Source organism: Solanum lycopersicum, chromosome 10 (genome assembly GCF_036512215.1).
Source record: "Solanum lycopersicum chromosome 10, SLM_r2.1".
Lineage (NCBI taxonomy): Eukaryota > Viridiplantae > Streptophyta > Magnoliopsida > Solanales > Solanaceae > Solanum > Solanum lycopersicum.
In genome coordinates, this window is record NC_090809.1 from 37,915,374 (window position 1) to 37,932,628 (window position 17,255).

At 32.8% G+C, this 17,255-nt stretch overlaps 1 protein-coding gene across 1 annotated transcript in view; it reads left to right on the forward strand.

The window, feature by feature from the left end:
• The window catches only part of LOC138338816 (uncharacterized), a 28,371-nt gene extending 12,903 nt beyond the window's left edge, over positions 1-15,468 (forward strand). The window contains exon 3 of the mRNA XM_069289900.1: positions 15,322-15,468. Coding sequence (XP_069146001.1) covers positions 15,322-15,468 — 147 coding nt within the window. The remainder of the gene's footprint in view (positions 1-15,321) is intronic.
• Positions 15,469-17,255: the final 1,787 nt, after the last annotated feature.

Consider the following 17,255-nt stretch of genomic DNA (forward strand, 5'->3'; position numbering starts at 1 on the left):
TGTCAAGCCACGATCCAACACCCTAGTGGGACTGGCACTCAAGAACCATTTGTCCCCAAGCAAACCCTTAGCTTTGATTACTTACTCAGCGGAGATTTAAACTCAAATATAAGTTCGGAGATTTAAACTCAAAGATAAGTTCATTTCATTACTTAAAGAAATAATATCTTAGCCAAAATGACAACTCAAGCCTTAAACGATACAATAGAAAACTACAAGACTAAAGAACTATAACAATATATCTATAAATCCTCTAAAAACAAGAGGATAGATGTTGAGACAAATCCCACAACATCCTAATTAACTAAAACTAAAAAGCAATGAAAACTAATCGTCTAGATCGCAAGGAGGCTCACTAATTAACTCTAAATTGCTCATTGGATCAAGTGTGCGTTGGAACACATCAAAATACAATGATGGCAAACTGATATCATTACATTGAATGTACGAGTATACTAGTTAGAATGTTAATACAACATAGGCTTGAAATAAATATGAAAGAAACTAAAGAACTTACCTGGCACAACTAAATATAACTAAATTCATATCAAAATAAAGAAGTTTAAAACAAGTGCAATATAAAGAAAAATTGTTTAATACATGATGTCAACTCTGCGTCTATGCAACGATAAAAATAACTTTTAGATGTACTTAACAATACAAATAAATCGACGTATATAAAATAAAAAATATTGCTACGGGAGTTTCTCTAACACACAATCATCACATAAGAGTTATTATGATGATACAACGATTTTTGTCGCGCTGCCGAGCATCCTGTGCCCTGCCAAATGTATAGGACATGAATAACTCCACTAGTCTAAGCAAAAAGGATTCATCTAAAAAGTATGACCCTTTTCTACCCATGATGGCTACATGGTTTATAAGGCTGATAGTTTTCTGAACTCTCCCCATATAGGTGCTCAATACTACTCTCAAAAATATTATACTATATTAGTTCTTCATATTTAAAACATACTTTCTTCTAAAATTTGATCTTAGTGCTCAAAAACATAGATCAAAGGCTATCATGGAAATCAAAGCTTCCCCTCTTGATTCATTTAAAAAACCATTACTTTTTTCCTAAAACAACCCGTAGGCTCTTTTCAAATCTCAGTTTCAGTTACTATTTAAATGTGACATCATTTTAAACATTTTTGGGAATACTTAGTCCTCATATAACTTTTAAAAAATGAACTTCGACTTTACTCTTTACTGAACTCAAAAAATATGTCTTAAAACAAAGTCAAAACATTTGCAAAAGACTTTTAGAAAACATTATGAACTGCTCGTAACTGGACTCTTGACTTCTCTTGACTTTGATCTTAACAACTTTTGACTTGATTCCTGACCAATCCTTGAATAGAATTATTGATTAAGGATTCTAATAATTTATTGGAAAGATCTCATCATGGTTAGGATGATTTTAGATAGCTAATAATGATAAAAGACCAAAAATTGAAATATGAAAAAATGGGTCCACAACGCGTAGTATATTTTAAAATTTGGTTTATAAAATGGATTTTGACGCAGAACACTCTGTGTTATCTCCATGAGATGAAACAAAAACATTTTAATCAGGGAAGCGGGCGCGCGACGCGGAGGTTGTTCCTGATTTCATATGAAAAAAATTGTTCTTCGTTTTATAGATCTAAACCCTCTAAACTATATAGGTTCTTTCTCCAACACTTGGAATGGACTAAAGGTTCAAAATACATCAGATTCTACTCATAAATGGACCTAAAATCACATACTAGGATCAAACAAATCCTCAACGAAACAAGAATCAATTGGAACTTCAACAAACCCATCAAGAATTAAATTTCTAAACTTTTATTAACTTAAATTTGCTGAAAACAAATCATTATTTACGTGTCGGCAAATTGAGCCAATGCTATGTGATATCACATACCTTGTAGGGATCTCTCCCGAGGAAATCACAAGTTAATCTCGGTGAAATAAACGAATCTTGAATAATCTTGCTTCCTCTTATCCTTTTGGTTTTTCCAAACCATAGTATGAAATTCACTTTTCTAAAACTGATTAAAATCAGATTTGACACATATTAAACTTGTAAAATGGATTAAAATAATTAGGTATGGACAAGACTAAATTACCCTCAAAATTTTTTGGATTTGGACTTTCCTTAATCACAAAGTCCAACTTCCAAAGGTCATAATATACTCATCGAAACTTAGAATCGCGCAAAACTCAGAAGTTTGTTGCAAATGCTTTTAACTTTGTCTTAAGACTTGAAGTTCAAGATGGGTAAAGAGTAACACGTATAGTTTGAAGTTCAATTCTTCAAAGAAGTATATGGGGTCTAAGTATTCTCAAAGAGTTTAAAATATTTTCACATTTAAATAAGAACAGGAATTGAGATTTCCAAGGAGCTTTTGAGCTTGTTTTCATAAAAGAGTAATCGCTTTCTTAAAGAAGCAAAAGACGAAACTTTAATTTCCAAGATAGCCTTTGAGCTATGTTTTTTAGAAATCATCTCAAATCAAAGAAAGAAGTATGTTTTTTAAACATAAGAGATAATATCATAAATTTTAGGAGTAGTATTGAGCACAAATATGGGTAAGAGTCGAGACAACTCACAATCCCCATAAACGTGTAGTCACCATGGGTAGAAAAGGCTTATACTTTTTAGATGATTCTTATAATGATTTTAGCATAGACTAGAGGATCCACTTAATATTTCAGGTGATATACTCGTGGAACGGTATAGGAAGACCCTGATAGCGTGAGGCAAAATGTTGTATCATCACAATAGTTCTTATGTGATGGTTGTAGGCTAGAGAAAATCCCCAGAAGTATTTTTATAAATAGAATTATTGTATTTTTACATAAATTTTGGACTTGTTTGTATATTTGCATACACAAAGAGTTGATGTCATGTTTTAAACAATTTTTTTTATATTGCAATTGTTTTAAACTTCTTTATATTGAATCGTGTTTAGTTATGTTAAATTGATTTGAGCCAGGTAAGTTCTTCAACTCCTTTCAATATTATGTATTGTTTTAACATTCCCCTCGCATACTTGTACATTTAAAGTACTGATGTCATTTGTCCTTTATCACAGGTAACTAAGATCGATATCCAGCGTTGTTGATTTAGATGACCACCTCATAGTCTTGTGGTGAGCCTCCTTGTTTTCCTGAGGATCCCTTTATTGCTTTTAGTTTATATTATTAGTTCATTAGGATGTCGTGGTCCTATCCTGACATCCATCTGAGTTGTTTATAGGCTTTATAAATAGACAGTCTGATGTTAGTTCTTTATTCTTTTTATCGTCACTATATGTTGAGACTTGAGTTTGCCTTAATGTCCAGTTGAATGTTCATTTATGACATTTCAGTTTATTTCATAGATGTATCTTTGCTAAGTCTTCTTCTGAGTAAGTAAGCAACACCAAGGATTCGCTTGGAGCCAACAATTGTTCAAGAGTTCCAGTCCCGCGCAGGTGTAGACCTAGGGTGTGACATCAACTTTCCGAGTGTGTGGGTTGAATATGTAGTACTATTGCTCCGTAGCCCTGATTTTTTGTTGACATACTTCTCTAGTAAAGAATTGAAGTATGATTGAACCGTTTAGAAAGTTGACTCAATGTTCTTTATATTGATGAACTGCGTAAACACTTGACTAGGGATTGATGTGCTTGCCTGAGACTGACAAGATAAAACAATACTTTTACATAAATTCATGACAATAACAAGGAAACGCTATACCAGAAAACATATTAGTTGTCAATTGAATAAACCTTGCTCGCTTAAAGTACTGGAGGTGGAACATGTAGAATAACTGCATCAGTTCTTTTTTTCTCGTGATCACTTGGGACAAGATATTATTTATTAAGTTTTGATTAATAAATAATCTTAATCATAGATCTTCCTCAGTACTTTACTACTCAAATGGTCGACTAAAATATTCCAATGCTAGTAATTATTGGTAAAGACTTCAAGTATGTATCAAGTTGTCTTTTTTTAATACTAGTTTCTGAGCACGTACCATGGACGTGTGTTACATGTAGAGTGATGTATATATAGTTGAAAAATAAATACAAAATTAGTACATAACTCTCTAAGTTCTTATCTACTCCTTCCATATCCTATCAAAATTCAAGAGTCTTCTTCATCTACTTTAACTATAGAATAAAAATAATAACCTAATAATCTTGGTTGGGGTTTCATCAATTAAAGAAGTTGATTTTGTATAAACAAAATATAAGAAATATCAAAAGATATCTTAATGTTTTAGTTTAAATACTTGGAGGTTATGGATATAAAAAGATGAGAGTTATTAATATTAAGAGCATAAAAGTTGAATGAGTAATTGAAAAAATATAATAAATAAATGAAGAATATGAAAAAAAAATTAAAGTTAGCAAACCATGTAGAAAGAACAATTACGTTTTTATCATGTAATTAAGAATCAATGAATTTAAATTTGTGAAACTAGAGTCATTCCTTTTAAAGAAAATGTTATAAGAAAGAGGAAAAATATAGCAATTTAGTTAAATGTTTTTTTTAAAAAATAATTATTATATTCATATAGATTATAGATGATAATTATTATTAAATTAGATATTTAATTAAGAGTTAACCCTAGGAAGTGTAAAAGTCATTTATATTTAATTAAATTTATACAATCAAATATTTAAATATTTTTTAACAATTTAATTTATAGAAAGGGTAAAATCGTAATTCAACTTTTAACTTTTTTTTATGCTTTTAGTAATAGTAGTTCTCGAAATGTGTCTTGCACGCTTGACCTATGTTAATGTTATAAATTACATAGGCCCAACTGTTGTTGATACAAAATGCTCAATATTGTCTGAAGTACTCCTATCTATGTTTTTGTGCATATAAAATAAACTGTTTTTAGTGTTTACTTTCTGCATAGAATTTAAATATCAACAAACTTATTGGGAGGGGAGGGGGGGGGGGGGTCAATGAGAACCTTGTAAGGATTGAACAATATTTTTACCAATTAGAATATCACTCCAATAATCAACCAATCATTAAAATTAAAAAAATGAACCAAGGGCACAAACCAACAAAAAAAAAATGGTGACCAATAAGAAAAATAACATGAAAACTATTATATGATGTGTTTCTACATCATTAAAATAAAAAATGAACAAAGGCACAAATCAATAAGAAAAATAGAGACCAATGAAAGAATAATACACAAGAACTATTAGATGATGAAAAATAAAGTATAGTGGATTAGTATTTTTTTATCCAATTTATAAAGGGAGAAATTAAGTACATGAAGGTTGTGAATGAATTTGTTTAATGGTGGAAACTAAAAGGTTTAACAATCAAATTCATTAAGAAATGGAAAATGACAAGTTGTAACATCGATTCATGTATTTGATCTAGTTTAATTGTCATTATTGATTTAATTTTGAAAATTTATAAAAGATTTTTCAATTAAAAAAATTGGTGACGGAAATTTTTTGTAATCCAACTTTGAACTAAAAATTTTCCCACTTATAATAATGTATGATATGATATATATTAATCAGTGACTAAGAATAAAACTAAGTGTCTATTATAGTCCACCATTTGAATATGTGTTCACAACAAAAAATAAATAATACTAAGCATTTGAATATTTTAGTCCACTATTTGAATAGTAAAGTACCGAGGAAGATCGACGATGAAGATTATTTATTATGTGAAACTAGTGCTGACAATTTAAGCCTATTTTTCACCGACCCGCCCAAATAGTCCTTCAAATATGGGTTGAAAGAGTGATTTTAAATATGGAAAGTATTTTGGATTATACCCATATTTTACCCATTAAAATATGGATATATTATTGGTAAACTACGGGCCATATATTAGTATTGCAAGTTTTCTCCACATTTTCAAAAAACTTTTTGCCATGTTTTAGAAGCAATTTTTTAAACTTTCATATATGGGTCCATATTAATATTTCAACTCTCGACCTCCACCCTTCCCAAAAAAAAATTATTTTTAGAAAATATTTTGAAATTCAAATATTTATTGTTTTACCCCTACCCTTGACCCCCCCCCCCCCCAACACACCCTCTCACCCCCACCCCCACCCCCACCCAAAAAAAGAAAAATTTAAGTTTATTTTTTAAAAAATGTTTTCAACTTCAAAAATTTATTTTTTTCATCCCAACCATCACTCCCCCCCCCCCTAAAAAAATAATTAGGTTTGTTTAAAAAATGTTTTCAACTTCAAATATTTATTTTTTCACCCTATCCTGGACCCACCCCACCCCAACCATCGTCCCCCCACCCCCACCCCCACCCCTGCCCCCAACCAATCCCCACCCTTCAAAAATATTAAGTTTGTTTAAAAAATATTTTTAAGTTCAATATTTTTTCACCCTATCCTGGATCCCACCATCCCCCGCTAGCCCCCTATCACCCCCCCTCCCCCCCCAAACCCCGAAATTTTTTTAAACGTGTTTTTATTCTTTTATAATAAAAAAATAACTAAACGAAGAAGTCTCAACATATTTGATCTAAAAAAAGACTAAAATATTTTCTCCATATTGAATTCTTGAGTAAAGAACTATTTATTCATGAAATATGGGTAAACTAGTATTTTACCCAACCCATTTATTACCAAACCTATTGTACCCATATCAATTATGGGCGGGTTGAATGATTACTCATTTTATGTTTACCCATTTTCAACCCCCCACATTTGACTCAACCCGCTTATTTGCCACCACTATTGCGAAATTTAATAAATAATACGTTGCCCCAAGTGAGCACGAGAAAACAAGAACTGCTGCAGTTATTCTACATGTTCCACTTCTAGTTCTTTCAGCAAACTAGGTTTACTAAATTGATATTTGATGGCTTTTCTGGTTTAGCATTTCCTTGTTTATATCATATGAGCTCATGTAAAAGTATAGCTTTATAATGTCAGGCTCAAGCAACCACATCGGTTCCAAATAAAGTGCTGATGTAGTTCATCATTATAGAGGACATTGAATCAACTTTCCACATGGCTCAGTCATACTTGAAGTATTTACCGAAGCGGTATCCCGATCGATAATAAGGCTTCCTTAGATATAGTACTACTTCTTCATCCCAAGCACTCGCAAAGTTCATATTCTATTTCTCCATCAAACTGCATTTAGAGGCATTCAATAATAATAACCTGTTGAAAGAGTAGGAAATATACAGTGCAATTGCTTCTTTGAATGATCCTTCAACTTTGTTTGGTGATGAACAAGCCAAGCAGTCGCTAACTGTCAAGTATGAATTCCCTGCCATGGTTAAGAATTGGAGGGATTTGGCTCGAGCCAAGTCAAGTTACCAGGAGTTCTTTACCTAAAAGGATAGGAAAAAACTAAATAATTGTATTAAATCAGAAGCATTGTTGAAACTAAAGTATGAGAAAAGGGAGGAACAAGGTCAAGAGTTTGAAGAATTACTTAGACATAAGGACTAGGCAGAAAGAAATCATGGATGAATGAATAAAAGGTCTCCTGAAGCTCAAAAACTCGTGTTGTTAGCTGAAGAAAAAACTGGCAAGATAGAAAAACCAGAGTTGGTAACAATAATGATGCAGATGGATGGCTTGAGGAAAAATGGTCGAACATCAAGCTTTTAATTCCTAGTTGTTACTTTCAAGTCCATTATGTTGTCACAAGTCACAATAATTTAACTTTAATTTTTTGAATTTATGGTTCCATGATACATTTTTGAAGGTAGAGTATATTTTATATGTACTTATAAATTGTTGGTCTTCTGGCCAACCAAAAGTCTCGTAGTAGAATGGTAAATATCTCTCCGTCCTCTGATGACTTGGTTTTGAGCCTACAAGGTGGCGTTTTACCAAACAACTTCATCACCTCATTAAACCTTAGTTTTAGCTTATACCATCGACATATATCAATATATAACATAGGTCTACACAATACACTTGCCACAATTGTATCTAGCTTTTAATATATATCTACTGAGATTTCCAAACACAAATTGCCCCCATAATTTAAATCAAGTCCTCCTTTTCATTCATATTTCTGCAACTATCCCATGTAAGTGATAAAAGACATGAAAAAAGGACTACATAGAGATATACAATAAGATACTTAGTATAATCCCATGAAAACGGTCTAGGAAGGATATAGAGTAGCAGAACTTGTCTCTATATTTACTTTCTACTAGACCATTGACTTTAAATAAAGAAATTTGGAAAAAGGTAATACATTAATGAGAGCCCTAATGTCAATGAAATAATGTGAAATGAGAGAAACACCCAACATAGTGAGGAAAGAACAATAATGGTAACAAAATAATGTGATAACCAAAGAACAAATAATACAGGTAATTATCGATATTAAAAAAATAAGAAACAATGATAATAGTTCTATTACCACCGATAAGAAAGAAGATTAAAGTGTGACCACCAATCTTATACCGTAGGTAGGGAAGATGAAACTTAACTTTAAGTAACCTTTTACCCTAATTTGCGACCTCTAGACCCTCATATCTAAGGTCATTTCCTCGGTAAGTTGGAGAAGCAACATGTCTTGTCTAAATACCTCCTCTAATACTTTTTCGGCCTTCCTATACCTCTCTTGGGGCCCATCATTACCAATCTCTATACCTCCTCGGTCCAAACTAGATATATACACTTCTCTTCTTCGCATGGACACACCATTTTAGTGTTGCTTCCCGCATATTATTCACCATAGAGGCAACTCCTACCTTGTTCAAAAAATATATTCATTCCTAATTTTATCCTGTGAGTATGTCCACAAATCTACCTCAACATTATCATCTTTGCAATTTTTCACCATCTAAAGACAACATATGAGTTATAGACTAGTCAACACTCCATCTCATACAACCTATTCGGTTTAACCACTATTTCGTAGAGCTTACTTTTACTCTTCAGGAAGCCTTCTTATCACACAAGACTCTGAATGCGAGCCTTAAATTAACCTATTTTCCCCAATATAATATGCGACGTCCACGTGGATCTCCCTATTACCTTGAATTTAATGACCCCATATACTTAAACATCCTGTCTTGGAGATAACATGATCATCAAACTCACTTCTATGATGCATGATATCATACGTAGCATCACCAAATTTACTCTTTAATTATTTTGTTTCGGTCCTACTCAACTTGAACCATTTAATTTCCAGAGTTTGTCTCTGAACCTAGAGCCTATTATTACCTCCGCACTAGAGATATACATATAAGAATACTTGAATCTAAGACATTCAACAAATAATCATATACAAATAAACAACCCTTTATCAACCAATTCAATAACCATAGATTTCTAATAATTCAAGGACAACATACAAAAAGAATTACGCCATGTGTCCCAATTTATGTGGCATCATTTCACTTGACACAAAATTTAAGAAAAAGGGTCTTTTAAACATTTCATCAGAAACAAAACGTATATACTTCTGTATCTATAAACATTTTACTAAGGCCAAAAGTGGAATTTAAAAGGAGTGGACTTATAGAGTAGTAAACAAAGCCATTAAATGCTTCCACAAAATTATAGTAATAAACTAATTTCATAAGAAATCATTAAAAGCTTCAACATGACTGGAGTAAAACTTGTTATCAAAGGCAAAATATATAGAGATTTCAAACAATAGCAAGTTTCAAAGAAACAACAACCTCATCATACCTGTTGTAATCCTACAAGTGGGGTTTGGAGAGGGTAGAAAATACACAAACCTTATCCCTACCTTATGGACGTAGAGAGACTATTTCCAAAAGGCACTCAACTCAGGTGAATCAAATCAAAATTGCAAAGGTTCACATTAAATACTAAAAAAGAAATACCTTAATAAAAAGACTTTGAAATTTATTTATCAACAAGAATTGTTAAACGTGGAATCAAGTTATGACCCACAATCTCTTGATTAAAGTAGAAAATTTTAGCCTTAAATCACCTGTAGCGCCCCCTTTTTTGCTAAATGGGTTTTGTGCAATGACTTGACAACTTTTTTAGGTTTTATTTTGAAGAAGAGTCGTCACACAATCAATTAAAGGAAAGATAGTACACCTAACTAACCTATTTATCTAACTAAAGGTATAACGCCCTAAAATGAACTACGGTGAACTAGACCTTCGTGAGTGTTTATTGAGTTAATTTTGTTTTAAAATGAGTTACATTAGTGTTATTAGGAAGTTCATGATGTTTGGTTAGTTTGGAGGTAAAACGTCCAAAAACGTCCATGACATTCAGAAGTTGAGCCTTGGAAAGTGCTTCTGTGTCTTGATGTGTTTGAGTGAGTTTTACATGTTCATTTTGCTTAAAATTGACGTGGGATGTTCGAAAGACCTATATGACTTAGCTTAGGATTTTAAAATTCGGGTACGACCCTACCTAGGACCCATGATGGGCCTTGGAAGAGGACCCAATACTTAGCACCAAGCTGCCAAACCACTGCTCCGTCATAAGAGGGAAGTCTACTGGACGTAGAATCAATGACGCCTCGTTGTATAGGGGGTGTAGGTTGCCACTTAGTCGTGGAGTTATAGGCTCCATGTTCCAGCTGCAGACCCAAACGACACCCATGCAGCATGGGCAGTCATCCAGTCGATGCCTCGTTTCTTGGGTCCATCGATGGGTCATGCCAAAAGCTGCAACATTTAACTTGAAGGCTTAGGGTGTTTTTTAAATTCAAAACAAATACTTCATAACCCTAGTTAAATATTTTGTATTTTTATGTTATATTAGGTTGGTTTTAAGTCCTAGACCTAGACAAGACCCCTTACTTCAAAATTCGAACTCCCTCTCTAAAGAAAACTCTCTCAAAGTCACCATTAGAGATAAAACTTAAGGAGGTAAAGAAGTTCTGGTTTGGACGTGTTTCTTAACAAAAACTTAGTGGGTTTCCTTTTTATTTAGGTATGGTATCTATCATTGAACCCTCTTCTATTCAAGCACTCCTTTCTAAAAGATTTGGAAAAGGGTTTTCAAACTCTACTTTCTTCTATCTTTGATTCTAAGTATGAGTCTTCTTGTAAAAGTGTTTTAATGACTCAAATTTGTTTATTCTAGAATTAATTGATGATATTAGTTTCAAAACCCTAATGAACTTATGTTTATGCATTTTTCAAACTTTTAGCCTAAGAAATGGGTGAAGTGAGCATGTTTGTATATAGGGTATGAACATTGGTTTTGTTGTATTTTTATCATGTTTTAGCTACTTCCATAAGTGCCTTATTATAATGAAATGTTGATAAAATGATTATAGATTGTGATTGATTGTTTTAACGGTGAGTAGCTTATATTATGAAGTTCTTATTATATATTGCTCTTTAGTGGTATGGTCCACCTTCTTGGTGGCGGTGTTCACTAGTTATCCTTAACCTATAGTTTATAATGTTGAGAATCCATGGGGATTTATGCCTATCACCGAGAGGATATGAATAAGGGTTGGTTACACTTTGTGAGTTGAGATGTTGTATTCCATTGTACCTTTTAAGATGAGTACTCCTCATTAGCAGAGAATAAGTTAATTAGTAGCAATCTCCTTATCCATTAATTATGTGCCCACATAGGTGTAGCTATTCGGAAAGCCATGTAAAAACTACAATATAAGACCTTACCCTAGGCAAGTGAGGATCCCTCATCCGATGGTGGTTTATATCGGGATTCCATGTCTAGGTCTCATGGTCTATGTCGGTTAAACTAATCCCCACAAAAGAATTGTATGACATAAGTATTGTAATAGAACGTGCTACTTAGGGTAGGTGGTGTTATGAGACGGTATCTATCCATTGCACTTCCTCGACATTTCGAAAGTGAAGTCTTTGGTGGTTTGTTGAGTGTTCTTCTAATGTCTTCTATTTTAAGTGGTGACTTTATATCCCGAGCGGAGTAAACTTTTGGTGGGCTGTCTTAAGGATCTCCATGGTGTGCATTGAAAGAGGTATTTAGATGTTTCCATCATGTCTTACCTTAGAGTGGCTTAGGATAACCTCGGTGGGGAAACTTCTATGGAAATGAGCTCACTTCCTCATTGGCAATACCTTGGAAGTTCACTATCTTTGGAGTCTTTAGTTCACTGTAATGTTTGTATAGTTTACTGTAATTTTGGTTAAGTTCTTGTAAAGTACTCAATACAAGGGAAGCCATTAGGAGAACTAAGTGGGAGTGGTAGTATGAGATTCTACTCTCACATTGCACTTAGTGTGATCTATGAGTACTATTCGAGAAGGGTATTGGCATGAAGTTCGTACAAATGAAAGTTTGGCATATGTTTGACCAAGAGTGTGGACTTAATTACCATACGAGGTAAGCCTATGATTGGTGGTCTTAAGGGTCTCTTTGGTGTGCCTTAAAGGGGGTGTATGGGCGGTTCCTTCTTGGCATACCTTAGGGAATCTTAGAATAACTTGGGTTAGGGGAACATCAAGTTAAAAGGGTTCACATGACTTGGGGTTGTGCCACATGAATCCTAGTTCACTGTTATTGTCCTCAATGTTACTGCAATGTGTTCTTTGATTCAAAAATTATGAGATTCTTCTATTATGTTATAAATGATAATACTTATACTATTTCAATTTTAAATCGTGAATGTTTTACTTATTTCGCATGAAAAGTTATTTTTACTAAAATGTCCCTTTTCGCATGTTTTTGCATATGCCATACTTAGTACATTGTTTTTTACTAACCCCATATTTTTCCATACTCTATAAGATAGGTAGGAAGCTTTTGAAGGTTTGAAGGTGAAGCTTGGGAAAGTTCCTCTCAAGACAAAGTATGTCATCATATATTCGACGGCATAGTCTTTTTCTTAGTTTCTTATTTAAAAACTTATTATGTATTTCTCTTTTAATGTAAAGGGCCGTGTACCTAAAATATTATGTCGTGTCTTTAAGTTGGCTTGTAACGATGATATTCTTAAGTATTTATGGAATATTTCCTTTTATTAATTATTCGTGAAAAGTTTTAAATTTCGCACTGCTTTTCATGTCTTATGTAATGAAACGATAGTTAAAGGGCTTGTACAGACCCCAAAAGGTCAAGTACGCCTTGCCACGAACCAAGGGTTCTCCTTAACTTCTAGGGGGGTGGTTTCGGGTCGTGACAAAAAAAGTCTAATATACCATGGATTCGGGCAAGGTTAAATTTTTCTCGATAGGAAGATGTTAAGAACTCTTTGATGTCAACAAATGCGTGTCCCGACTATATTTCATACAATTTATGCGGGGTTTAAAGTAGAAATTAAGGTCATTATTCATTTATTTATTAATATTTTGATTAATTAAGTGATAAGATACATGAATACTAAGACAATTAATACCAATAATTTTGTATAAAATCTTTTAGAGAAAGACAAGTGAAATGATGGAAAATACACAAGTAGATAAAAAACAAACTTTATTTTACTAAACTAACCAAGCAATTATAATTATAAACGAATGAAAAGGGGAAAAGGAAAGGGAAACGTAAAATCCACAAACCTAACACCTTTCGGACCAGCGCTCAGCTTATTAACCGGAGAAAAAAAAATCAGAGTATCCATCATGTCCGATAGGTGCCTAACTATCCCTACCTCTTCCGCATGCATACCGTCCTAGAAGGTGCCTTGCGTTCCTATTTAATGTCCAGCAGACATTTTATTTCTATTAAGATAGTTTAGGATTAAAAATAAAATATAGGCTCTGTAATTAGCCCCTAAAAGCCAAACAAAACAAATATGACAACACTTTGCATGTAAAATTCGAAATTGGCCTCTAGATATTTAGCATGCTGGCAAACACAATTAAAAGGTGAAAGGGCTCACGTGAAAGTGTGTGCGCGCAAACAAGCATCTTAACAATAAATATTAAAATGGTAGAAATATGACCAGACAAAAGTTGATTTAATTCAATAATAAGTAGAAACCAACACAATTTTTACATAACTAGCAAAAAAATTAATCGCAGGTGCATAAAAATGTAGTTGTTGATATTAAGTGAGAAAACAGTTATACACATTGCATAATTTATTTATTTCAAGTGGAATTTAATCAGAGGCTGATCAATTTAAGCAACTCAGAGTTCAATCGAGATTATTATTATGCTGATTACTACAAGCGGGAAATTAATTATGAATATGCCGGAATTTCGAATCTGTAAACAAAGATCTAATCAATTACCATGCTGAAAGTTATTAACATACTAAGGTTTATTAATGTCTGACTAATTAATCAATGTGCTTAAGTTATTAAAATATGTTGTTAATGTTGAGTTTAGCAAAGTGTAAATAAGAAAAGAAAATAGAGAATATGAAAAAGTGAGGGAACCAATTTGGAGGAAAAATGAAAAGTCATGTACAAAATGCAAATTAAAAGTCATTTCTCTCATATCGGCAAAAGAAAGAGAAATTTTTACACTTACATAAAGAAACACTTCCTTTATTTCTTAAAGAGCTAAGAAGAAGGTGCCCCTCGCGTCTTCGGTGATGCTCGGCCTCTGCTTCGGCTTCTGCAAATGATGTGATTGATTAATAAATTTTTTGGACAAATTTTATTTATTTGGTATTTGTTAATATTATCTCTTATAAATTAATTCAGGACGTTAGTTAATTAAATAATAATTCTCGTGTAACGGTAACATTCCGAAAGTCGAAACTCTTTCCGAAAAGTCATTACTTTTCGAAAAGTCGTTACTTTTCGAAAAGTCGTTACTTTTCCAACAGACACATTTTCTAATATTTGTTATTTTTCCTAAAAGACGCAACTTTCTGGACAAAACGGGTCTAAACGGACTTCTCTGAACAGACATGTTTCTTGCTATAAGAGTAAGTCATTTTTCGTTTTTTCAACACCAAATTCTTTTTCCTTCTATGCATGTATTTTCTCTCAAAATCAAAGTGTTGATCGACTGAGTCTGTGTGACTTGTTTCTGTTCTTAAGTTCGCTGAAGTTAAGGAAGTTTGAGGTACCGCTATTTTTTTAACATGATTAATCCATTTTATCTTGGGAGAAATTAATCCATAACCTCGGGTACAGTGAGGGGATTAAATTTCTTATGGAGACACAACAATTTCTGTGGACTCAGAATATTTTGTTTTTTGTGTCCTTCCTCTTATTTCTGTTTTTGTTTTGACTAACCTTATACGTACAGGTTAATAACAATCTTAAGATATTTAATAAGTTTCTGTAATTGAGGTTTGTGGAGATTAATACCTTTATGATTTTCTACTCTATTTGAATTTTAAAATTCATTAAATTAACGATTGGAGCAACATAAAAACTTTATCGTTAAATCAGATATAGACCATGTAAAGATTTATTCTTTACTGTTAGTATTTTACATACAAAAGTTATCTATCATTTGTGACAGAAAAAAATGACTAGTTCAAGTCAAGAAAATGCTGAAACAGTGAGTGCTGCAACAACAACGATTTCAGACAATCGTTCAACTACTACCTTAGCGTCAGTTAAGAATCCTACAGAGTTTTCTGGTGTGGACTTCAAGAGATGGCAGTAGAAGATGTTCTTCAAACTCACTACATTGAGTCTATCGACGTTCATTAATAAGAATGTTCTTTTTATGTCGGATGATACTCCGCTTGAAGAACGATTCTTGGTAGCATAAGCATGGACACACTAATATTGTTTGTGTAAAATTAATATGAGTGGCCTGCAAGATGATATGTACAATGTGTACAACAACGTCAAAACCTCAAAAGAACTTTGGGATGCTTTAGAAAAAAAGTATAAAACAGAGGATGCCGGAATGAAGAAGTTCATTATGACAATGTTTTTGGACTATAAGATGATAGACAGTAAGATCGTCGTCACCCAAGTTCAAAAACTGCACGTCATCATCAATGATCTCCTTGTTATACGTATAAATTTATTTAACTACTATGTTAGCAATATGATGTTTTTCCTAAATACTCAAATAATCTTTAATGTAGGATTGATTGTGAATGATGTCATTCAAGTGACTGCCATTATTGAGAAGTTACCTTCGCTGTGGAAGGAGTTCAAAAACTACTTGACATATAAACGTAAGGAGATGACTGTTGAAGATCTCATAGTAAGATTGAGAATCGAAGAAGATAATAAGGTTGCAGAAAAGAGGTCATGTAGTAACTCAGAAATATTTGGAGTAAATATTGTTGAAAAGATCCCACAAAATTAAAGAATAGAAAGAAAACATTTGGTTCAAAAAGCAATCTTCCTTAGAAGAAATTCAATTGAAGCTGCTTCAATTGTGATAAACGTGTCCATAGGGATACTTAATGCTGGGGTACTAAGAAGGAAAATAAAAAGAAAGATCAAGAAAAGTTGGCTGAATCCAAAAAAGAAATGGACGATCTCTGTGCAATGCTTTCAGAATGTAACTTGGATGGAAATTCAAGAGAATGGTGGATAGATTCTGGTGCCTAATTCCATGTTTGTGCCAACAAAGAATTATTTTCATCATATACTCCAGCACCTACATATGAGAAATTGTTTATGGCAAACTCCGCTATTTAAAGGTCGATAGAATGGCAAGATCCTATTAAAGATGACATCAGGCAAGGTGGTGACTTTGAATAAAGTCTCGTATATTCCAGAATTAAGGAAGAATTTAGTTTTAATTCCAGTTCTGACTAAGAATGAATTCAAATGTATATTTGTGAATATAGTAGTAGTAAGTAAGAATGATATGTATGTAGGAAAAGGCTACCTCAATAATGGCCTTTTTAAACTAAATGTAATTATAGTTGATCTGAATGAAGATTCAACTTCTTCTTACTTGCTTGAGTTTAAATGTTTATGACATGAACGTTTGGGACACGTTAATAACAAAACCTTGCGAAAACTTATTAACTTAAATGTTTTGCCAAATTTGAGTGCAATAAATCAAATGTCAAATTTGTGTTGAATCTAAGTATGCTAAGCATCCTTATAAATCGGTTGAAAAGAATTCAATCCGTTAGAACTGATTCACATTGATATTTGTGACATGAAGTCAACACCATCACGTGGTGGAAAAAAGTATTTCATAACTTTTATTGACGATTGCACTAGATATTATTATGTCTATTTGCTAAATTGTAAGGATGAAACAAATAGATGCATTAGGCAATATAAACTGAGGTTGAAAATCAGTTGGATAAAAAGAGCAAAATGATCAGAAGTGATAGAGGCGGAGAATATGAATCTCTTATTGTAAAAATATATTTAGAAAATGGAATAATTAATTAAACTACTGCTCTATACACTCCTCAATCTAATGGGATTACATAAAGGAAAACCCGAACATTAAAAAAAGATGAATGC